Source organism: Oncorhynchus mykiss, chromosome 24, assembly GCF_057628025.1.
Source record: "Oncorhynchus mykiss isolate SJ-2025 chromosome 24, ASM5762802v1, whole genome shotgun sequence".
Classification (NCBI taxonomy): domain Eukaryota; kingdom Metazoa; phylum Chordata; class Actinopteri; order Salmoniformes; family Salmonidae; genus Oncorhynchus; species Oncorhynchus mykiss.
In genome coordinates, this window is record NC_143045.1 from 41,353,526 (window position 1) to 41,378,964 (window position 25,439).

The following is a 25,439-nucleotide window of genomic DNA, read 5'->3' on the forward strand; positions in this document are numbered from 1 at the left end:
AGATTTTTTTTTTTACCTGACAAAATATTTTTCCTGCATTAATTACACTAAACACAATGGGTGAGCTTTCTTAAGTTTCTCTAAAATAAGTAATGTATTACTATTAAGAAGTAATGTGAGCGATCGCTCTATTAAATGTCATATTTTGTGGGCTGTCTTCAAAAACAAAATGTCACAGATGAGACAAATGTTCAGCTGCCCCTTTAAGGTTACCTTGGTAACGGGTGGTCGCTCAAGTAATCACGTGGGCCTTAGTGGTGTACACGACTCCAGGATTTTTTTGGAATCGACTCCCAACACCTGTGGTTGGAGTCCGAGGAGTTGACTCTTGCTGGACACGCTGAAACGGATACGTACGCATCCCGTCATTATGGCAGAGTTCGACTAGGAAGACTCCCATCTGCATTCTAGAGGGACTGGCGTGAGTGTAATGCTGTCCATTTGCTCATCAACTTAGCCTATAAAAGGCCTATTTTGTTTAAAGGGGATGTGTCGGAACTATAATTGTTTTAGTGATGTTTCTGCTGGGTGCAGCCTTGACGGATCCCATGGGATGATGCGGCGCACTCTAAACTGATAAAGCCTATAATTTTCCATGTTATATGGCCTTATTGGACAGGTATTACTAGACACGTTGGTTTTGTAATTATTATCCAATTGAGCGTTATTCCAGAGGACCAATCACACAGGATTAGTTTTTTTTCCAAACTGCCTCCCCCCTGTGATTATTATTTAATTTAATTGACTCATTTTCGTTTTTATTGCATGCGTGAGCTATTTCCACGTCATGTCTACATGATAATAGGCTACACTGAACACTGATCATTATTTTAGCAATCCATGGTAGGCATCATTCTTAACCTCTCTAGGGGGTGTGGGCCAACATCCGGTGAAATTGCAGAGCGCCAAATTCAAAAACAGAAATACTCATAAAACATACAAGTGTTATACATCAGTTTAAAGATTAACTTATTAATTCACCCGTTGTGTCAGATTTAAAAAAGGCTTTACAGTGAAAGCATACCATGCGATTATCTGAGGACAGCGCCCAGCACACAAAACATTACAAACAGTAACCAGACAAGTAGAGGAGTAACAAAAGTCAGAAATAGCGATAAAATTAATCACTTACCTTTGATGATCTTCAATATTTCAACCGTACAAAGAAGGCGAGCTCTCGGTCGTGCGCAGTAAACAGGTTTGGGGACTTTCCACTATCCACTCACTCAGAGATGTCTTACTCTCTCAATTTTCAGAATACAAGCCTGAAACGATTTCTAAAGACTGTTGACACCTAGTGGAAGCCATAGGAAGTGAAATCTGAGTCCTAAGTCATGAGATACTGTATAGGCAGTCAGTGGAAAACTACAAACATAAAACAATCCCACCTCTTGGATGGATTTTTCTCAGGTTGTCGCCTGCCGTATCAGTTCTGTTTTCTCAGACATTATTTTAACAGTTTTGGAAACTTTAGAGTGTTTTCTATTCAGATATACCAATTATATGCATATCCTAGCTTCTGGGCCTGAGTAACAGGCAGTTTACTTTGGGCATGTTTTTCATCCGGAGGGGAAAATAGTGCCCCCTACCCTAGTGAGGTTAAAAACAACAAGCACTTGAGATATTGAAAAAGTTTTGCGAGGATGCCTAGCTTTGCGATCTATTGTCTAGGACAGGGCTCTCCAACCCTGTTCCCTCCAGCAGGAAGTGTTGCTGTGCGATGTCGGTTAGCTATAACGTCAGGATTCCTATTTCTTTGTGCATTACCAGATGTATGAAACAAAATTGCAGAAAGACTTTGAAAACAGCTACGGCAGCATTTATTCTGCTATAAATCACTACTTTGCACGTGGGGCCATATTTAACTTTTGACTACTTGTATGAAATGCCTGCACCGTTTAGAGCCCTGTATGTGACCACCCGCCCACATGTCTGGTGAATTAGACATTCATAAGACGTTATCATTCTTCCCAGCCGAAACCGTTTGGAAGAATTTGTGCATATATTATGACGTTTTGGACTTTGGTGAGGTTTTTCTCCCTGGCTGTTCGGGCACATTTTTCTTGAGGCAAGCCGAAGTCAACACCACTTCCATCGGTGATTGGTCAACAGTAGGGAGTCTAAACTTTTCGCCATGCAGTGAGAGACTAGTTTTTAATGTGCATTTTTTGGGGGATAAATACTGCACCAAACATCTTTTAGAAGTAAAATTGCGTGAATAAGATCTCCTCGGGGGGGGGGGGACGTCACTTTTTAATGACGGACTTCTTCTTAAAATATCTTTGATTTAATTCTGACTTATTAGGAGGAAATGTGTACCCTGCACCAGACGAACTGGAGCATGCTGCCGCCATCACCCGCCAACGCCCAATTCTACCCGCGTTGGGCGGGTGTTTTTAATTTGTAGGCCCTGCTTCAGAACCAGGGTTGGGACTTTTAGAAGGTATGAATGAAGAGAAGATGATCACGTCCTCTAAATGTCCTCATTTTCAGGAAAAGGTAGGAATTTACTGCAATATTTCATCCAACAGCATATATAGGTAAAAAAAAAACATTGTCAAACCTGCCTAAAACATATTTTTAATTAAAAATCTATAACACAAAAAAACAGTAGTTGGTTAGATGTGCATTCTTCATAATGTTGCTTAACATAGGTTTGCTGCTCACTACCTTATACATTTTCAAATACTTCATATCTCCTAGTTCAGTATCATGACCATACAGTCTAACCCTGAAACCCACTCCACCCTGAAACTGACGCTCCTCAAACTAGTCTTCTATGGCAACTTGTTTAGTCAACCAAACTAACTTGAGGTTATCACCCAGGTAGGTGAATGAGGTGAACCCTGAAGATGCTGTTAGCTCTCAACAGCTTTCACAAAGACACCAGCACGGGCATTCTTCATTTTTTTAATGTAGTTCCTAAATCTGTGGGCACCAACTGACACATTGTCAGTCTCACGAGGCCTCACTAAAGGTGAGTGTTTCTGGACGTGGACATCGGAGGTCCCTCCCTCGCTGGGACTGTCCTGAGGAACCTCCCAATGGCTGACAGGTAAAGGTGACGCTCCCGCTCCCATTTGGAATTCTACCGGATTGCTGTCATGATATTTTGTGGGGTGGGGGGGGGGGTCAAGTCCCAGGAACAACTGAACGAGCCACAGTTGCTCTTTAATTTCATCACAATTCAAGTTGCAACAAAGGAACTGAAATTGGCGTCCCAAGGAACAGTTAGTGCATTATGCTGTTCCTTGCGATAGCAGATAATATCTTTACTGCTTTACAATATTCCAGTGCTCGTCCGTGTAGGGCCGACCTGAGGTGTGGCCAAAGACGTGAGGTGAGCTGAAACAATGTTTTGCCGATGTCCAGAACTCCCAGCTGATCACAATGTAGGAAATGACCGTTGATCACGGTCTGACACGAGCCCTATGTTATTCAGGCCCTATCAAACTATTTTGATTTAGGTCACGTACTTTCTGTAGTTGCAAGTGAAAAATTCCTAAATATAATTTATTCATTAAAACATTTTTATTCAACAGCAGTAAGGAAACAGACAATAATGTTCTCATGTCATGTTGTAGGTTCAGTTATGTTTTAATGGGCAGAAAAACAACAACAAAAAGACATGTTGGCCACTGTGGGGTGGGGGTGGGATAAGCGAGGACACTGGCGTTAGTGCTGTGGGTCTAGCAGGAACGAAGGAGGGAAAAACCGCCTGTGGGCCCCACGGTGGAGCTCCACCGCGGGATCTTCTGCCGGGGGAATCTGAGACCTGGGTAAGGATAGACCCCGCCCCCTCCCTCCCTCTACCCAATACCTAACCTGCAAGTGGCCTGATGGCTGTGTGGTTATGTGGGAATTAGTTTGTTCAGTTTCATCTGATCATAAGTGTACGATATGCAAACGCATATAAATACTATATTGAGCACCGAAACATTACTGCTTATAGCTATGACTAGGTGACATCCTATTGGATTGTTTTGTACAGAATCTTACTAGATTTTTTTTTTTTGGGGGGGGGGGTGTCTTCCATTTCCACTCATAAGAAAGCAGTAGGGAGAATGTGATTTTGTTCTAGTCTGAACCTGCTTTCACACTATGGTGGTCTAGTTATGGTTATAAGCTTGTATTAGTTGCATTGCACTCTTTTGGATCATAATCCTCAGTTTGTAAGGTGTAGCTATAGGAAAGCTTGTCTACTAAAATAAGGGGGGGGGGGGGTGGATGTTCCTTATTGTCACAGATCCTCTTCTCCAATTTAACCTTTACAATTGGGGGACAAAAAAAAATGTGAAACTGATCTTGGATCAGAGTTCAGGGACAACTTTGTTTCCTTCTCCTTTGGTAGCAACCAATGATGTGTATAAACCCTAGGTGACTGACAGGGAGCCCTGCATTGAAGCCACTGTGCAGCCATCTTGGTACTCCAATGTAGAAAAAAAAAAAAAAAGATTGTAAACTATAGAAATGCATGTATTAATGTCTACATTCATTTTTTGTCACTTTTATTATATTAGACGCCTTAATGCGTACTTTGTTTACTTCACATACATTTATAAAAAATAAAGTATTTATTATAGTGAGTACTAATGTTACTGTCCCCACTGAAACATCAGAAATACTTAAATGCCTGTAATGTTTTCCTTCTTCCCATTTCATTGAAATAGTAATGAATGGAATTCATTACTACGGAGGTCTGTTTCCTACTGGGGAGTACCAAAATGGCCGACCGGTGGCTTCAAAACCTCTCAATGGTCAATACACAGCAACTGCAATCTAGGCTTTTCTTTTTCACCATTGGTAGCAACCAATGATGTGCATATACACTGAATGACTGATAGGGGGTGCTGTTTTGAAGCCACAGTGCCTCGAGACACTCCCCCCACACCATTGTAAAATGTTTTACAGAAATGCATTTATTTAATGTCTACATGTTTTTTCGTCAAAATATATGAGCTAAACAAAAATGAAAAAATATCTAAACATTTTATTTTAAAGTATACTTTTTTTATTTTTATAGAAAGTATAAATGTTACTTTTGTTACTATATACTTCTGTCCTTGAAACATTTTAATTGAAATACTGTAGAATGCCATTAATTTCTATGGAGGACTGTTCTGACTGGGGAATGCCAAAATGGCCGACTGAAGGCTTCAAATCCTGCCATTGGCCAATATATAATGTGAATTTGGAATAAGTGGAACACTTTTTTAAAAATTTCTGTCTCCTGCAACCTCTTTCGACATCTATCCAGCATATTAGCTCAACGCATGATACATTTCTAAAAAATCCTCAAGATGTTCCCTAATCACAAAATATATTATTCATTTTCACAGGTGACATGACACACCCATTTACGTACACCATGGGTCAAAACCATATTTAGTAGACTGGGACAGCAGGTTAGATAAAATGGGACACCATTATTACAGTCCTAATTGTACCCAAATCACAATTCAATTTTGTGTGATTAGGAAACATCTGAGGATAACATGTGACGGATATCTGAAGAGGTCACAGGGAGACGGAAATGCGAAGTGCCACGCCTTTTCTGAATTCACTCAAATAGCAGTACTAATAACAGTATTACAATAATAAAAAAACCACAGCCATGCCTAACCTCCGTACATGAGTCCCTAATGTAGACTGGTTCTCTTTCCTCCCTTAGCTACTTCCACGCTGTCCCAGTTTAGCTACCTCCACGCCTGTCCTACTTTAGCTACCTCCACGCTGTCCCACTAGCTACCTCCACGCTGTCCCACTAGCTACCTCCACGCTGTCCCACTAGCTACCTCCACGCTGTCCTACTTTAGCTACCTCCACGCTGTCCCACTTTAGCTACCTCCACGCCTGTCCTACTTTAGCTACCTCCACGCTGTCCCACTAGCTACCTCCACGCTGTCCCACTAGCTACCTCCACGCTGTCCCACTAGCTACCTCCACGCTGTCCCAGTTTAGCTACCTCCACGCTGTCCTACTTTAGCTACCTCCACGCTGTCCCACTTTAGCTACCTCCACGCCTTTCCTACTTTAGCTACCTCCACGCTGTCCCACTAGCTACCTCCACGCTGTCCTACTTTAGCTACCTCCACGCTGTCCCACTTTAGCTACCTCCACGCTGTCCCACTTTAGCTACCTCCACGCTGTCCCACTTTAGCTACCTCCACGCCTGTCCCACTAGCTACCTCCACGCCTGTCCCACTTTAGCTACCTCCACGCTGTCCCACTTTAGCTACCTCCACGCTGTCCCACTTTAGCTACCTCCACGCTGTCCCACTTTAGCTACCTCTACACCTGTCCCACTTTAGCTACCTCCACGCCTGTCCCACTAGCTACCTCCACGCTGTCCCACTTTAGCTACCTCCACACCTGTCCCACTTTAGCTACCTCCACGCCTGTCCTACTTTAGCTACCTCCACGCCTGTCCTACTTTAGCTACCTCCACACCTGTCCTACTTTAGCTACCTCCACGCTGTCCCAGTTTAGCTACCTCCACGCCTGTCCTACTTTAGCTACCTCCACACTGTCCTACTTTAGCTACCTCCACACCTGTCCCACTTTAGCTACCTCCACTCCTGTCCCACTTTAGCTACCTCCACTTTAGCTACCTCCACGTTGTCCCACTTTAGCTAGCTATCAGTTGTGTTAGTACTACCTTGGTAAAGGTAAAAAATATCAAGACGCATAATATTGGCGCCTTTTTAAAATGTATTTTCACGCACCAGTACATATTATGCACATTTACATCACAATTTGGAACGGTGCATGATTTGACCGTTTTATAAACAGCCCATTTTTTTCTGTTTTGGATTTTATATCACTGATCGCAGTGTGCTTCTCCGGGTGAGCTTCCTGTTTTGAAGTTTGCTCTGCCTCCCTCTGATGTCACACCAATGAAGTGATTTAGTTTGGATCGTGTGGATTCTCTTAGTAACAATAGTTTTGCTTTGGGCTATTTTCAGACCACGAAGTAAACAATTCAATTCAAATGTATTTATATAGCCCTTCGTACATCAGCTGATATCTCAAAGTGCTGTACAGAAACCCAGCCTAAAACCCCCAAACAGCAAGCAATGCAGGTGTAGAAGCGCGGTGGCTAGGCAAAACTCCCTAGAAAGGCCAAAACCTAGGAAGAAACCTAGAGAGGAACCAGGCTATGTGGGGTGGCCAGTCCTCTTCTGGTTGTGCCGGGTGGAGATTATAACAGAACATGGCCAAGATGTTCAAATGTTCATAAATGACCAGCATGGTCCAATAATAATAAGGCAGAACAGTTGAAACTGGAGCAGCAGCACGGTCAGGTGGACTGGGGACAGCAAGGAGTCATCATGTCAGGTATTCCTGGGGCATGGTCCTACGGCTCAGGTCCTCCGAGAGAGAGAAAGAGAGAGAATTAGAGAGAGCACACTTAAATTCACACAGGACACCGAATAGGACAGGAGAAGTACTCCAGATATAACAAACTGACCCTAGCCCCCCGACACAAACTACTGCAGCATAAATACTGGAGGCTGAGACAGGAGGGGTCAGGATTAAGCTGTCCCAGTTTATTTGATGTCCCACTCTTATCTGAATTCATCCGAGCATCAGCAGTCCAGGATGTATATGCATCATTGGTAGCGAAAGGGATGTGATGTGACATGTCAGAGAAAATTAAGCATTTTTAGTCTACCCAATATTTTCTGTGAATACTTCTTTACTCATGTTTTGTCTACTTCGGTTCCTACTGCAGTAAAGTAAATGATTTTACTGTATATATATATATACAGTGCCTTGCGAAAGTATTCGGCCCCCTTGAACTTTGCGACCTTTTGCCACATTTCAGGCTTCAAACATAAAGATATAAAACTGTATTTTTTTGTGAAGAATCAACAACAAGTGGGACACAATCATGAAGTGGAACGACATTTATTGGATATTTCAAACTTTTTTAACAATTCAAAAACTGAAAAATTGGGCGTGCCCCTTTACTTTCAGTGCAGCAAACTCTCTCCAGAAGTTCAGTGAGGATCTCTGAATGATCCAATGTTGACCTAAATGACTAATGATGATAAATACAATCCACCTGTGTGTAATCAAGTCTCCGTATAAATGCACCTGCACTGTGATAGTCTCAGAGGTCCGTTAAAAGCGCAGAGAGCATCATGAAGAACAAGGAACACACCAGGCAGGTCCGAGATACTGTTGTGAAGAAGTTTAAAGCCGGATTTGGATACAAAAAGATTTCCCAAGCTTTAAACATCCCAAGGAGCACTGTGCAAGCGATAATATTGAAATGGAAGGAGTATCAGACCACTGCAAATCTACCAAGACCTGCCGTCCCTCTAAACTTTCAGCTCATACAAGGAGAAGACTGATCAGAGATGCAGCCAACAGGCCCATGATCACTCTGGATGAACTGCAGAGATCTACAGCTGAGGTGGGAGACTCTGTCCATAGGACAACAATCAGTCGTATATTGCACAAATCTGGCCTTTATGGAAGAGTGACAAGAAGAAAGCCATTTATTAAAGATATCCATAAAAAGTGTCGTTTAAAGTTTGCCACAAGCCACCTGGGAGACACACCAAACATGTGGAAGAAGGTGCTCTGGTCAGATGAAACCAAAATTGAACTTTTTGGCAACAATGCAAAACGTTATGTTTGGCGTAAAAGCAACACAGCTCATCACCCTGAACACACCATTCCCACTGTCAAACATGGTGGTGGCAGCATCATGGTTTGGGCCTGCTTTTCTTCAGCAGGGACAGGGAAGATGGTTAAAATTGATGGGAAGATGGATGGCGCCAAATACAGGACCATTCTGGAAGAAAACCTGATGGAGTCTGCAAAAGACCTGAGACTGGGACAGAGATTTGTCTTCCAACAAGACAATGATCCAAAACATAAAGCAAAATCTACAATGGAATGGTTCAAAAATAAACATATCCAGGTGTTAGAATGGCCAAGTCAAAGTCCAGACCTGAATCCAATCGAGAATCTGTGGAAAGAACTGAAAACTGCTGTTCACAAATGCTCTCCATCCAACCTCACTGAGCTCGAGCTGTTTTGCAAGGAGGAATGGGAAAAAATTTCAGTCTCTCGATGTGCAAAACTGATAGAGACATACCCCAAGCGACTTACAGCTGTAATCGCAGCAAAAGGTGGTGCTACAAAGTATTAACTTAAGGGGGCTGAATAATTTTGCACGCCCAATTTTTCAGTTTTTGATTTTTTTTAAAAAGTTTGAAATATCCAATAAATGTCGTTCCACTTCATGATTGTATCCCACTTGTTGTTGATTCTTCACAAAAAATACAGTTTTATATCTTCATGTTTGAAGCCTGAAATGTGGCAAAAGGTCGCAAAGTTCAAGGGGCCGAATACTTTCGCAAGGCACTGTATGTCTAGTCCACCTATGAGTTATGTCTAGTTATGTCTAGTCCACCTATGAGTTATGTCTAGTCCACCTATGAGTTATGTCTAGTCCACCTATGAGTTATGTCTAGTCCACCTATGAGTTATGTCTAGTTATGTCTAGTCCACCTATGAGTTATGTCTAGTTATGTCTAGTCCACCTATGAGTTATGTCTAGTCCACCTATGAGTTATGTCTAGTCCACCTATGAGTTATGTCTAGTTATGTCTAGTCCACCTGTGAGTTATGTCCAGTCCACCTATGAGTTATGTCTAGTTATGTCTAGTCCACCTATGAGTTATGTCTAGTTATGTCTAGTCCACCTATGAGTTATGTCTAGTTATGTCTAGTCCACCTATGAGTTATGTCTAGTCCACCTATGAGTTATGTCTAGTTATGTCTAGTCCACCTATGAGTTATGTCTAGTCAACCTATGAGTTATGTCTAGTTATGTCTAGTCCACCTATGAGTTATGTCTAGTCCACCTATGAGTTATGTCTAGTCCACCTATGAGTTATGTCTAGTCCACCTATGAGTTATGTCTAGTTATGTCTAGTCCACCTATGAGTTATGTCTAGTCCACCTGTGAGTTATGTCTAGTCCACCTATGAGTTATGTCTAGTCCACCTGTCAGGACTTATGGTCCGGACTGCTTCCATCCTTCCAGCTGAACTCATTTCTGTACTTACCGTGTAACTAAGGACTGATTTTCCTACTTGGGGAAACCCGTTCCCTTTTCACGCTGTCGTACCTGCTGGAACCAAACAGCTGGCTCTGATACTCAGGCCAGCTGAGTACAACTTGGTTTGGCTCGGCTCGGTTCAGTAGTGTGAGAAGCCACCGGGTGTGGACACTCCAACCAATCAGTAACATTCATTGATCAAGTAGGCGCCAGGGAGAACTTCAAACCGGCAGGGCTGGATGAAACTCAAGGGGGATGAGTTCATTAACACCCCTGCACTGCAGTGATCACAAAATGACACGAGCTAAGGGTCTGTCATCATCGTTATGGAGCTGCAGCACACCCTAGTGAGCAAAGCCTCTGATGGAAGAAGTACAACAAACCGTGAAGCTCTATTTTCTCTGGTCGATCACTGCCAATGGCCACTTGGTGCCTTCCAGACTGCCACAAATATCTTGTTACAGCAGTCTTCGTTGTCTTCCGTCAGTGTCTACAGTGAATGTTTCTCAATGCACACATTGCTTATTGCAGTGCACTGACACACTGGGTCATTTTAGCTCATTTGCCCCTCTGAATCACGTAGGTAGCCTAGTGGTTAGAGGGGCGTCAGGTAGCCTAGTGGTTAGAGGGGCGTCAGGTAGCCTAGTGGTTTAGAGGGGCGTCAGGTAGCCTAGTGGTTTAGAGGGGCGTCAGGTAGCCTAGTGGTTTAGAGGGGCGTCAGGTAGCCTAGTGGTTTAGAGGGGAGGCAGGTAGCCTAGTGGTTTAGAGCATCGGACCAGTAACCGAAAAGTTGCTAGATCGAATCCCCGAGCCGACAAGGTAAAAATCTGTCGTTCTGCCCCTGAACAAGGCAGTTAACCCACTGTTCCTAGGCCGTCATTGAAAATACGAATTTGTTCTTAACTGACTCGCCTCGTTAAATAAAGGTAAAATAAAAAATATATAAACTACAACATGCTCACTACCAAGAAGATGAGTGTTATTGTCAGTAGTGACAGAGTGGCAATAAAAAAATAACAATTAGGTTTGTTTTTTTTACTGATTTTCTTTGAGCTCCCAACTGGTGTAAATGAGGAATTATACTGGAGTGTGTTGTTTCAATGTTAATCAGGCGATGACTATAAACGTCATCCTCACCTGTAGAGAGTGTACGGTCAGATAATGCACTGATCTCCATGGCCAGTAATAAACTGAGACCTAAAAGCACTGAGGATTGTGGGCTGTTCTGAGTTCAGTAACAGCTCTGGGTGGTGATGTGTGACATCAGTCACAACGACAATACAACTTCTATTAGTCATGTTTGTTGTTGTTGTTGTTGTTGTTGTTGTTGTTTTTAACAACAGGAAGTGATATTCTGCTCTTATCTCACAATCCGCCGACCAGACAACACGCAAATACACACATTTGTCAGGAGCAAAGGATCAGACCAGGGGGTACATTTTGGGCTTTAAGTTCCTCGTCCAAGGGCACAGCGGTAGGTGAGTGTGTCTAGGATGTGACACCAACAGCCGTCCAGATGCCAGTTTAGTCCCGACAGTACCATCCCACTGGGTACACCATGTCATTTCAGCGTGGAAATGTGGGTAATATTTGGATTCAAATCCAACGGCATATGTCACATGTGCCGAATACAACAGGTGTAGTAGACCTCACAGTGAAATGCTGAATACAACAGGTGTAGTAGACCTCACAGTGAAATTCTGAATACAACAGGTGTAGTAGACCTCACAGTGAAATGCTGAATACAACAGGTGTAGTAGACCTCACAGTGAAATGCTGAATACAACAGGTGTAGTAGACCTTACAGTGAAATGCTGAATACAACAGGTGTAGTAGACCTTACAGTGAAATGCTGAATACAACAGGTGTAGTAGACCTCACAGTGAAATGCTGAATACAACAGGTGTAGTAGACCTTACAGTGAAATGCTGAATACAACAGGTGTAGTAGACCTTACAGTGAAATGCTGAATACAACAGGTGTAGTAGACCTCACAGTGAAATGCTGAATACAACAGGTGTAGTAGACCTCACAGTGAAATGCTGAATACAACAGGTGTAGTAGACCTTACAGTGAAATGCTGAATACAACAGGTGTAGTAGACCTCACAGTGAAATGCCGAATACAACAGGTGTAGTAGACCACAGTGAAATGCTGAATACAACAGGTGTAGTAGACCTCACAGTGAAATGCTGAATACAACAGGTGTAGTAGACCTCACAGTGAAATGCTGAATACAACAGGTGTAGTAGACCTCACAGTGAAATGCTGAATACAACAGGTGTAGTAGACCTCACAGTGAAATGCTGAATACAACAGGTGTAGTAGACCTTACAGTGAAATGCTGAATACAACAGGTGTAGTAGACCTCACAGTGAAATGCTGAATACAACAGGTGTAGTAGACCTTACAGTGAAATGCTGAATACAACAGGTGTAGTAGACCTCACAGTGAAATGCTGAATACAACAGGTGTAGTAGACCTCACAGTGAAATGCTGAATACAACAGGTGTAGTAGACCTTACAGTGAAATGCTGAATACAACAGGTGTAGTAGACCTGACAGTGAAATGCTGAATACAACAGGTGTAGTAGACCTTACAGTGAAATGCTGAATACAACAGGTGTAGTAGACCTCACAGTGAAATGCTGAATACAACAGGTGTAGTAGACCTTACAGTGAAATGCTGAATACAACAGGTGTAGTAGACCTCACAGTGAAATGCTGAATACAACAGGTGTAGTAGACCTTACAGTGAAATGCTGAATACAACAGGTGTAGTAGACCTCACAGTGAAATGCTGAATACAACAGGTGTAGTAGACCTCACAGTGAAATGCTGAATACAACAGGTGTAGTAGACCTTACAGTGAAATGCTGAATACAACAGGTGTAGGTAGACCTCACAGTGAAATGCTGAATACAACAGGTGTAGTAGACCTTACAGTGAAATGCTGAATACAACTGGTGAAGTAGACCTTACAGTGAAATGCTGAATACAACAGGTGTAGTAGACCTTACAGTGAAATGCTGAATACAACAGGTGTAGTAGACCTGACAGTGAAATGCCGAATACAACAGGTGTAGTAGACCTCACAGTGAAATGCTGAATACAACAGGTGTAGTAGACCTTACAGTGAAATGCTGAATACAACAGGTGTAGTAGACCACAGTGAAATGCTGAATACAACAGGTGTAGTAGACCTTACAGTGAAATGCTGAATACAACAGGTGTAGTAGACCTTACAGTGAAATGCTGAATACAACAGGTGTAGTAGACCTGACAGTGAAATGCTGAATACAACAGGTGTAGTAGACCTTACAGTGAAATGCTGAATACAACAGGTGTAGTAGACCTGACAGTGAAATGCTGAATACAACAGGTGTAGTAGACCTTACAGTGAAATGCTGAATACAACAGGTGTAGTAGACCTTACAGTGAAATGCTGAATACAACAGGTGTAGTAGACCTCACAGTGAAATGCTGAATACAACAGGTGTAGTAGACCTCACAGTGAAATGCTGAATACAACAGGTGTAGTAGACCTTACAGTGAAATGCTGAATACAACAGGTGTAGTAGACCTCACAGTGAAATGCTGAATACAACAGGTGTAGTAGACCTTACAGTGAAATGCTGAATACAACAGGTGTAGTAGACCTCACAGTGAAATGCTGAATACAACAGGTGTAGTAGACCTTACAGTGAAATGCTGAATACAACAGGTGTAGGTAGACCTCACAGTGAAATGCTGAATACAACAGGTGTAGTAGACCTTACAGTGAAATGCTGAATACAACAGGTGTAGGTAGACCTCACAGTGAAATGCTGAATACAACAGGTGTAGTAGACCTTACAGTGAAATGCTGAATACAACTGGTGAAGTAGACCTTACAGTGAAATGCTGAATACAACAGGTGTAGTAGACCTTACAGTGAAATGCTGAATACAACAGGTGTAGTAGACCTGACAGTGAAATGCCGAATACAACAGGTGTAGTAGACCTCACAGTGAAATGCTGAATACAACAGGTGTAGTAGACCTTACAGTGAAATGCTGAATACAACAGGTGTAGTAGACCACAGTGAAATGCTGAATACAACAGGTGTAGTAGACCTTACAGTGAAATGCTGAATACAACAGGTGTAGTAGACCTTACAGTGAAATGCTGAATACAACAGGTGTAGTAGACCTGACAGTGAAATGCTGAATACAACAGGTGTAGTAGACCTTACAGTGAAATGCTGAATACAACAGGTGTAGTAGACCTGACAGTGAAATGCTGAATACAACAGGTGTAGTAGACCTGACAGTGAAATGCTGAATACAACAGGTGTAGTAGACCACAGTGAAATGCTGAATACAACAGGTGTAGTAGACCACAGTGAAATGCTGAATACAACAGGTGTAGTAGACCTTACAGTGAAATGCTGAATACAACAGGTGTAGTAGACCTTACAGTGAAATGCTGAATACAACAGGTGTAGTAGACCTGACAGTGAAATGCTGAATACAACAGGTGTAGTAGACCTTACAGTGAAATGCTGAATACAACAGGTGTAGTAGACCTGACAGTGAAATGCTGAATACAACAGGTGTAGTAGACCTCACAGTGAAATGCTGAATACAACAGGTGTAGTAGACCTTACAGTGAAATGCTGACTACAACAGGTGTAGTAGACCTCACAGTGAAATGCTGAATACAACAGGTGTAGTAGACCTTACAGTGAAATGCTGAATACAACAGGTGTAGGTAGACCTCACAGTGAAATGCTGAATACAACAGGTGTAGTAGACCTTACAGTGAAATGCTGAATACAACAGGTGTAGTAGACCTTACAGTGAAATGCTGAATACAACAGGTGTAGTAGACCTGACAGTGAAATGCCGAATACAACAGGTGTAGTAGACCTCACAGTGAAATGCTGAATACAACAGGTGTAGTAGACCTTACAGTGAAATGCTGAATACAACAGGTGTAGTAGACCTCACAGTGAAATGCCGAATACAACAGGTGTAGTAGACCACAGTGAAATGCTGAATACAACAGGTGTAGTAGACCTTACAGTGAAATGCTGAATACAACAGGTGTAGTAGACCTTACAGTGAAATGCTGAATACAACAGGTGTAGTAGACCTCACAGTGAAATGCTGAATACAACAGGTGTAGTAGACCTCACAGTGAAATGCTGAATACAACAGGTGTAGTAGACCTCACAGTGAAATGCTGAATACAACAGGTGTAGTAGACCTCACAGTAAAATGCTGAATACAACAGGTGTAGTAGACCTCACAGTGAAATGCTGAATACAACAGGTGTAGTAGACCTTACAGTGAAATGCTGAATACAACAGGTGTAGTAGACCTTAAAGTGAAATGCTGAATACAACAGGTGTAGTAGACCTTACAGTGAAATTCTGAATACAACAGGTGTAGTAGACCTTACAGTGAAATGCTGAATACAACAGGTGTAGTAGACCTCACAGTGAAATGCTGAATACAACAGGTGTAGTAGACCTCACAGTGAAATGCTGAATACAACAGGTGTAGTAGACCTTACAGTGAAATGCTGAATACAACAGGTGTAGTAGACCTTACAGTGAAATGCTGAATACAACAGGTGTAGTAGACCTTACAGTGAAATGCTGAATACAACAGGTGTAGTAGACCTTACAGTGAAATGCTGAATACAACAGGTGTAGTAGACCTTACAGTGAAATGCTGAATACAACAGGTGTAGTAGACCTGACAGTGAAATGCCGAATACAACAGGTGTAGTAGACCTCACAGTGAAATGCTGAATACAACAGGTGTAGTAGACCTTACAGTGAAATGCTGAATACAACAGGTGTAGTAGACCTCACAGTGAAATGCCGAATACAACAGGTGTAGTAGACCACAGTGAAATGCTGAATACAACAGGTGTAGTAGACCTTACAGTGAAATGCTGAATACAACAGGTGTAGTAGACCTTACAGTGAAATGCTGAATACAACAGGTGTAGTAGACCTCACAGTGAAATGCTGAATACAACAGGTGTAGTAGACCTTACAGTGAAATGCTGAATACAACAGGTGTAGTAGACCTTACAGTGAAATGCTGAATACAACAGGTGTAGTAGACCTTACAGTGAAATGCTGAATACAACAGGTGTAGTAGACCTTACAGTGAAATGCTGAATACAACAGGTGTAGGTAGACCTCACAGTGAAATGCTGAATACAACAGGTGTAGTAGACCTCACAGTGAAATGCTGAATACAACAGGTGTAGTAGACCTCACAGTGAAATGCTGAATACAACAGGTGTAGTAGACCTCACAGTGAAATGCTGAATACAACAGGTGTAGTAGACCTCACAGTGAAATGCTGAATACAACAGGTGTAGTAGACCTCACAGTAAAATGCTGAATACAACAGGTGTAGTAGACCTCACAGTGAAATGCTGAATACAACAGGTGTAGTAGACCTTACAGTGAAATGCTGAATACAACAGGTGTAGTAGACCTTAAAGTGAAATGCTGAATACAACAGGTGTAGTAGACCTTACAGTGAAATTCTGAATACAACAGGTGTAGTAGACCTTACAGTGAAATGCTGAATACAACAGGTGTAGTAGACCTCACAGTGAAATGCTGAATACAACAGGTGTAGTAGACCTCACAGTGAAATGCTGAATACAACAGGTGTAGTAGACCTTACAGTGAAATGCTGAATACAACAGGTGTAGTAGACCTTACAGTGAAATGCTGAATACAACAGGTGTAGTAGACCTTACAGTGAAATGCTGAATACAACAGGTGTAGTAGACCTTACAGTGAAATGCTGAATACAACAGGTGTAGTAGACCTTACAGTGAAATGCTGAATACAACAGGTGTAGTAGACCTCACAGTGAAATGCTGAATACAACAGGTGTAGTAGACCTCACAGTGAAATGCTGAATACAACAGGTGTAGTAGACCTCACAGTGAAATGCTGAATACAACAGGTGTAGTAGACCTCACAGTGAAATGCTGAATACAACAGGTGTAGTAGACCTCACAGTGAAATGCTGAATACAACAGGTGTAGTAGACCTCACAGTGAAATGCTGAATACAACAGGTGTAGTAGACCTTACAGTGAAATGCTGAATACAACAGGTGTAGTAGACCTCACAGTGAAATGCTGAATACAACAGGTGTAGTAGACCTCACAGTGAAATGCTGAATACAACAGGTGTAGTAGACCTTACAGTGAAATGCTGAATACAACAGGTGTAGTAGACCTCACAGTGAAATGCTGAATACAACAGGTGTAGTAGACCTTACAGTGAAATGCTGAATACAACAGGTGTAGTAGACCTCACAGTGAAATGCTGAATACAACAGGTGTAGTAGACCTTACAGTGAAATGCTGAATACAACAGGTGTAGTAGACCTCACAGTGAAATGCTGAATACAACAGGTGTAGTAGACCTTACAGTGAAATGCTGAATACAACAGGTGTAGTAGACCTTACAGTGAAATGCTGAATACAACAGGTGTAGACAGTGAAATGCTGAATACAACAGGTGTAGTAGACCTTACAGTGAAATGCAGAATACAACAGGTGTAGTAGACCTCACAGTGAAATGCTGAATACAACAGGTGTAGTAGACCTGACAGTGAAATGCTGAATACAACAGGTGTAGTAGACCTCACAGTGAAATGCTGAATACAACAGGTGTAGTAGACCTTACAGTGAAATGCTGAATACAACAGGTGTAGTAGACCTCACAGTGAAATGCTGAATACAACAGGTGTAGTAGACCTTACAGTGAAATGCTGAATACAACAGGTGTAGTAGACCTCACAGTGAAATGCTGAATACAACAGGTGTAGTAGACCTTACAGTGAAATGCTGAATACAACAGGTGTAGTAGACCTCACAGTGAAATGCTGAATACAACAGGTGTAGTAGACCTTACAGTGAAATGCTGAATACAACAGGTGTAGTAGACCTCACAGTGAAATGCTGAATACAACAGGTGTAGTAGACCTTACAGTGAAATGCTGAATACAACAGGTGTAGTAGACCTTACAGTGAAATGCTGAATACAACAGGTGTAGTAGACCTTACAGTGAAATGCTGAATACAACAGGTGTAGTAGACCTTACAGTGAAATGCTGAATACAACAGGTGTAGACAGTGAAATGCTGAATACAACAGGTGTAGTAGACCTTACAGTGAAATGCAGAATACAACAGGTGTAGTAGACCTCACAGTGAAATGCTGAATACAACAGGTGTAGTAGACCTGACAGTGAAATGCTGAATACAACAGGTGTAGTAGACCTCACAGTGAAATGCTGAATACAACAGGTGTAGTAGACCTTACAGTGAAATGCTGAATACAACAGGTGTAGTAGACCTCACAGTGAAATGCTGAATACAACAGGTGTAGTAGACCTTACAGTGAAATGCTGAATACAACAGGTGTAGTAGACCTCACAGTGAAATGCTGAATACAACAGGTGTAGTAGACCTGACAGTGAAATGCTGAATACAACAGGTGTAGTAGACCTCACAGTGAAATGCTGAATACAACAGGTGTAGTAGACCTTACAGTGAAATGCTGAATACAACAGGTGTAGTAGACCTCACAGTGAAATGCTGAATACAACAGGTGTAGTAGACCTCACAGTGAAATGCTGAATGCAACAGGTGTAGTAGACCTGACAGTGAAATGCTGAATACAACAGGTGTAGTAGACCTCACAGTGAAATGCTGAATACAACAGGTGTAGTAGACCTTACAGTGAAATGCTGAATACAACAGGTGTAGTAGACCTCACAGTGAAATGCTGAATACAACAGGTGTAGTAGACCTCACAGTGAAATGCTGAATACAACAGGTGTAGTAGACCTCACAGTGAAATGCTGAATACAACAGGTGTAGTAGACCTCACAGTGAAATGCTGAATACAACAGGTGTAGTAGACCTTACAGTGAAATGCTGAATACAACAGGTGTAGTAGACCTCCCAGTGAAATGCTGAATACAACAGGTGTAGTAGACCTTACAGTGAAATGCTGAATACAACAGGTGTAGGTAGACCTTACAGTGAAATGCTGAATACAGCAGGTGTAGTAGACCTCACAGTGAAATGCTGAATACAACAGGTGTAGTAGACCTTACAGTGAAATGCTGACTACAACAGGTGTAGTAGACCTCACAGTGAAATGCTGAATACAACAGGTGTAGTAGACCTCACAGTGAAATGTTTACTTACAGGCCCTTTAACCAACAATTCAGTTCAAGAAACAGAGTTCAGATTTAAAAAAAAATGAAATGTAATAAAAACAAACACAAAATAACGAGGCTATATTCAGGGAGTACAGGTTAGTCAAGGTCATTTGTACATGTAGGTAAAGTGACTATTTTATTTAACCTTTATTTAACTAGACAAGTCAGTTTAGAACAAATTCTTATTTTCAATGACGGCCTAGGAACAGTGGGTTAACTGGTCTAGGAACAGTGGGTTAACTGGTCTAGGAACAGTGGGGTTAACTGGTCTAGGAACTAGTGGGTTAACTGGTCTAGGAACAGTGGGTTAACTGGTCTAGGAACAGTGGGGTTAACTGGTCTAGGAACTAGTGGGTTAACTGGTCTAGGAACAGTGGGTTAACTGCCTGTTCAGGGGCAGAACGACAGATTTGTACCTTGTCAGCTCGGGGGTTTGAACTTGCAACCTTTTAGTGACAAATCCAACGCTCTAACAACTAGGCTACTATGCATAGATAAACTATGAGTAACAACAGTGTAAAAACAGGAAGGGGGGGGGGGTCAATGTAAATAGGCCGAGTGGCCATTTGTTTAATTGTTCATCAGTCTTATGGCTTGGGGGGTAGTAGCTTTTAAGGGGCCTTTTGGACCTAGACTTGGCTCTCCGGTACCACTTGCCGTGCGGAAGCAGAGAGAACAGTCTATGACTCGGGTGGCTGGAGTCTTTGACAATTCTTTGGGTCTTCCTCTGACTCCGCCTAGTATATCGTTCCTGGATGGCAGGAAGCTTGGCCCCAGTGATTTTACTGGACTGTACTACCATCTGTAGCGCCTGACGGTCAGATGCCGAGCAGTTGACATGGATCAATGAGATTTCAACCTTTTTTTGTTCACCCACTCAAAAACAACCAGATGTTTATTGATATCCCAATGTGTTATTGCTAAGCTTTTAATGTCCCGTGGACAGCTTGCACCTGCATTTAAAATAAAAAATAAAGGTTTTAATGTGGGACCTTATATAGACAGGTGTGTGCCTTTCCAAATCACGTCCAATCAATTGAATTTACCACAGGTGGACTCCAATCAAGTTGTAGAAACATCTCAAGGATGATCAATGGAAACAGGATGCACCTGAGCTCAATTTTGAGTCTCGTAGCAAAGATTTTGAATACTTATGTAAATAAAGTATTTCTGTTTTTTTTTTTGTTTTTTTTGCTAAAATTTCTAAAAACCTGTTTTGACTTTGTCATTGAGGTATTGTGTGTAGATTTGATGAATAAGGCTGTAACCTAAGACCATGTGGATGGAGTCAAGTGGTCTGAATACTTCCCGAAGGCACCTGGTTGCTCATATTCTAATAGTTTGCCTAATTTCAGTTTGTGTCAAGACAAGCAGTTGTTGTGTAGGGAATCATTATACCATCTAAACCGCTGTTAAATATATCTTCCAGAACCAAAAATAATGTGTTTTCAGCTGTTTCGAAGCTGGTGTACAATACCGAACGTAAAAGACGCAAAAAAAAAAAACAAATCTTAAGAACGGGAAGCATAGAAATAGTGCGCATAGAACAGATATACCGCTTCTTAGACTTGCTTTCAGTGAGAATGACAGATCTGTAGCTCACTTTTCTATGTGGATTTGGTCGGGTCGGATCAAAAGTGACATATTACAGCTTTTAACTGTAAAAATATATTATATTTATTTCATTTTTAATGTTTTCATCTGATTTGTCAAACAAATTAGTCCAAATTATTGATCTATTATGAATTATTATTTGGCTGTAAATGGATTCATGTACTTTTTTTAATGTTAGTAACCTGGGCACAGTGGCACACAATTGGCCCAGCGTCGTCAGGGTTTGGCCGGGGAATGCCGTCATTGTAAATAAGAAATTGTTCTTATTTAACTTGTCTAGTTAATAAAGGTTAAATAAAATACTTTTTTTTTTAAAAACACCTGCTTGTCGAACATTTAATTCCAAAACCATGGTGAAGCGTGATGCATCACTTCAGAGAACGCGTTTCCACTTCTCCAGAGTCCAACGGCGATGAGCTTTACACCGTTCCAGCCGACGCTTGGCATTGCGCTTGGTGATCTTATGGTGCTTGGTGATCTTATGGTGCTTGGTGATCTTATGGTGCTTGGTGATCTTATGGTGCTTGGTGATCTTATGGTGCTTGGTGATCTTATGGTGCATGGTGATCTTATGGTGCTTGGTGATCTTATGGTGCTTGGTGATCTTATGGTGCTTGGTGATCTTATGGTGCTTGGTGATCTTATGGTGCTTGGTGATCTTATGGTGCTTGGTGATCTTATGGTGCATGGTGATCTTATGGTGCTTGGTGATCTTATGGTGCTTGGTGATCTTATGGTGCTTGGTGATCTTATGGTGCTTGGTGATCTTATGGTGCTTGGTGATCTTATGGTGCTTGGTGATCTTATGGTGCTTGGTGATCTTATGGTGCTTGGTGATCTGGCAGCTCGGGCCATGGAAACCCATTTCAATAAGCTTCCGACTAACAGTTATTGTGATGACGTTGCTTCCAAAGGCAGTTAAAAAAAAAAAACTGTTGTTGATATTCTTGTGTTTGTCTCCAGGTGCCTCCAGTCCAGCCAATAGGGTCAATGGGTGGTCCCTCTGGATTCCCTGGCACTCCCCCCTCCCTCACCCCCGGTGGACCCCCTCTCTTCCTGCCTGCTGGCTTCAACCCCACACAGCCTCCAGGTAACAACATTATGGGACTGAACCAAATTAACAGCTAGAGGATCACAAACGAATGTTCTCCTTCTCTCCTCTGATTGTCGTTTTGTACAGTTCTCCTTCTCCCCTCTGTCGTTTTGTACAGTTCTCCTTCTCCCCTCCGGTTGTCGTTTTGTACAGTTCTCCTTCTCCCCTCCGGTTGTCGTTTTGTACAGTTCTCCTTCTCCCCTCTGTCGTTTTGTACAGTTCTCCTTCTCCCCTCCGGTTGTCGTTTTGTACAGTTCTCCTTCTCCCCTCTGTCGTTTTGTACAGTTCTCCTTCTCCCCTCTGTCGTTTTGTACAGTTCTCCTTCTCCCCTCTGTCGTTTTGTACAGTTCTCCTTCTCCACTCTGGTTGTCGTTTTGTACAGTTCTCCTTCTCCCCTCCGATTGTCGTTTTGTACAATTCTCCTTCTCCCCTCCGATTGTCGTTTTGTACAGTTATAATATATTTGTTATGAAAATGACAGGTCCAAACCAAATGAATCACAACCTTCAACATGTTTTAAAGTTTTGTTGTATGAAATGGGTTTTGTGCTCCATGTTTTGCCATGTTTCTAAACCATATGTTGTGTGTGTCTACTCTGTCTGCAGGTTTCCCTCATCCAGGTGGACCAGGGAGCACCAAAGATGACTCTGGATCTAAGGACAAGGCTGGAGGGAGTGGTGGCCCCTCAGACACTCCAGACATCCAGCTGGGAGCTCCAGGCCCAGGCGGACCAGGGGCCTTGATGAGTCCTCCAGGCCCAGCAGTGTTACTGGGTCCCAGGCCGGCCATGCTGCCCATGCAGCCTCGTCCGGGACTACCACCCCCTCACCTCCAGCCCCACTTCCCCCCTCACCTCCCTCCCCCCAACATGCCCCCTATGATGATGGGCTCCAGGGGCCCCAACCCCATGTTCCCCCCCAGGGGGGGCCCTCCAGGTGGGTTCAGGATGCCCATGGGCCACCAGTCCATGGAGGACTTTCCTCACAGACCCCCCAGACATCCCTTCCAGCCTGGACCCCCCAGACATCCCTTCCAGCCTGGACCCCCCAGACATCCCTTCCAGCCCGGACCCCCCGGGGAAGAAGAAGGCAACTGGGAGGGCGGGAGACACTTCAGGGGCGAGAGGCCAGGGTTTGGGGGACGTGACAGGGACGGGGGTAGGTTTGGGGAGCGGGGGAGAGGGTTTCCTAGAGGAGGAGGAGGAGGGGGAAATGGTCGGCCCATAGATGGGCCTGAGGGGAGGTTTGGGGAGCGGGGGAGAGGGTTTCCTAGAGGAGGAGGAGGGGGTCGGCCCATAGATGGGCCTGAGGGGAGGGACTGCTTCATGAACCAACGGGATAGATTTGAATGGTGATGAGGCGGGGCCAGGAGGGTTCAGCCGTAGAGACTGGGGGGTAGTCATCCAGGGTCCTGTTCAGCAGGGAGAAAACGTTTTGGAACAGAGTGAAACGGGAATGAACTACCTGAACTTGTCCAGTAAAAACCCAAGATTTTTTTTTGTTTTTGTTTTGCTGAACATAACCCAGATGTCTGACCTGGAGAACGACTTGGAGACTGGGCATATGGAGTCAGACTGAGTCAGACTGAGTCAGACTGAGTCACACGGAGTCAGACTGGGCACACGGAGTCAGACTGAGTCAGACGGCGTCACACCGAGTCACACGGAGTCAGACGGAGACATTGTAATGTACAGCCTGTCTCTGACGAGTTTCTCCACCGTTCCAAAGACATTAAGACTAAACACAGAGAAAATAAAATGAATGGGACTGTTTCCCAAATCACAGAATAAGCCCAGTCCATTGTATAAAAAGCATGTTCAATGGAGGATCTCTGTTAGAACGACTTCTTTAGTCCAGGACTAGGTTTAATCTGTGTCTGGGAAACCTACCCTATCAGAATATCACAGTTTAAACCAGTGGAAGTCTAATTTTTTAAGTCTGTTCATATGAAGAACTTCTGTCCTGCCTTTTTGAGCTGGTATGTTCTGACAGAAAACCACAGAGGGAAGAATAGTGATTTGTATATATTGTATTTGTGCTGATGGCCAATATTCTGTTTTTTTTTGTTGTATATTTTGAGTGAATGTTTTTTTGTTTCCTCTCCAGGAAGTCTGTCACTAGGGCAGTGAGGAGAAACAGACAGTTGACCTGAAAACACCATCATCCTTGTATTGATGGGGGGGCGGGGTTCAAAACATGAAAATCTTTTGCTTCAGAATTTATCATTAGCAGTTTGGTTTTAGTAAACTATTTTTGTATAAATTTAAGTGTCTTTTTTTTTGTAAGTTCTTCAGGCGAGGCATGTTAAATGTTATTTTTGTTTTAACTCACTCATACAAGGGACACTAGGCAGTTCCATTGTCTACCAGTAGGGGGTGCTGTATCACTTCTTTACATGGGATAGTAGATAGGGTCTGACTTGGGAGGCATGCCAAATTCCACCCTATTCTGTATATAGTGCCCTACTTTTGACCAGGGAATACGGTGTGGGCTAGGCCCCTTGAGAAGTTGGGCAAGTCCCTGTCCAAAATTGTGTCTGGGGAAAAACACAGGGAAAAACACTCCTCATCAAACACAGGACACAGCCAACTGTTAAACAGTACAGGGAAAAACACTCCTCATCAAACACAGGATACAGCCAACTGTTAAACAGTACAGGGAAAGTCTAACCTTCAGAGGTCTTTCCCAACAATGCAGTGACACTAATCTAGATAATGATAGAAAATAGAATACAAATGACTGAATCGAAACCACAAGAACTACGATGTGAGAATGTACGTATAATACAGGTCAGTGTCAGGATGTTATTCAATGTCCAGGGGTACTGGAGTGGTTGAGGTCGGTTTATACATAAAAAAAAATGACAGGTCACATTTTGCAGGTGTCATAGCAGGTGCAACAAAATGCTCCATCAGAGCAGTAGAATGTCTCGCAGATACAACACATAAATACACAAATAATAACAAATCAAATCAAGAAATGACAGAACGAATCCAATTTAACAATCCAGAGTAGACAGATGGCCCAAAGTATGTGGACACCTGCTCGTCCAACATCTCATTCCAAAATCATGGGCATTAATATGGAGTTGGTCCCCCCCTATGCTGCTATAACAGCCTCCACTCTTCTGGGAAGGCTTTCCACTAGATGTTGGAACATTGCTGCTATAACAGCCTCCACTCTTCTGGGAAGGCTTTCCACTAGATGTTGGAACATTGCTGCTATAACAGCCTCCACTCTTCTGGGAAGGCTTTCCACTAGATGTTGGAACATTGCTGCTATAACAGCCTCCATTCTTCTGGGAAGGCTTTCCACTAGATGTTGGAACATTGCTGCTATAACAGCCTCCACTCTTCTGGGAAGGCTTTCCACTAGATGTTGGAACATTGCT

General features: G+C 42.8%; 1 protein-coding gene across 1 annotated transcript in view; it reads left to right on the top strand.

Moving 5' to 3' along the window:
* Positions 1 to 24,310, top strand: part of LOC110503265 (SR-related and CTD-associated factor 4) — a 45,604-nt gene extending 21,294 nt beyond the window's left edge. The window contains exons 13-14 of the mRNA XM_036961319.2: positions 21,920 to 22,046; positions 22,655 to 24,310. Of these exons, the coding sequence (XP_036817214.2) occupies positions 21,920 to 22,046; positions 22,655 to 23,403 (876 nt within the window). The 3' untranslated portion in view covers positions 23,404 to 24,310. The remainder of the gene's footprint in view (positions 1 to 21,919; positions 22,047 to 22,654) is intronic.
* Positions 24,311 to 25,439: the final 1,129 nt, after the last annotated feature.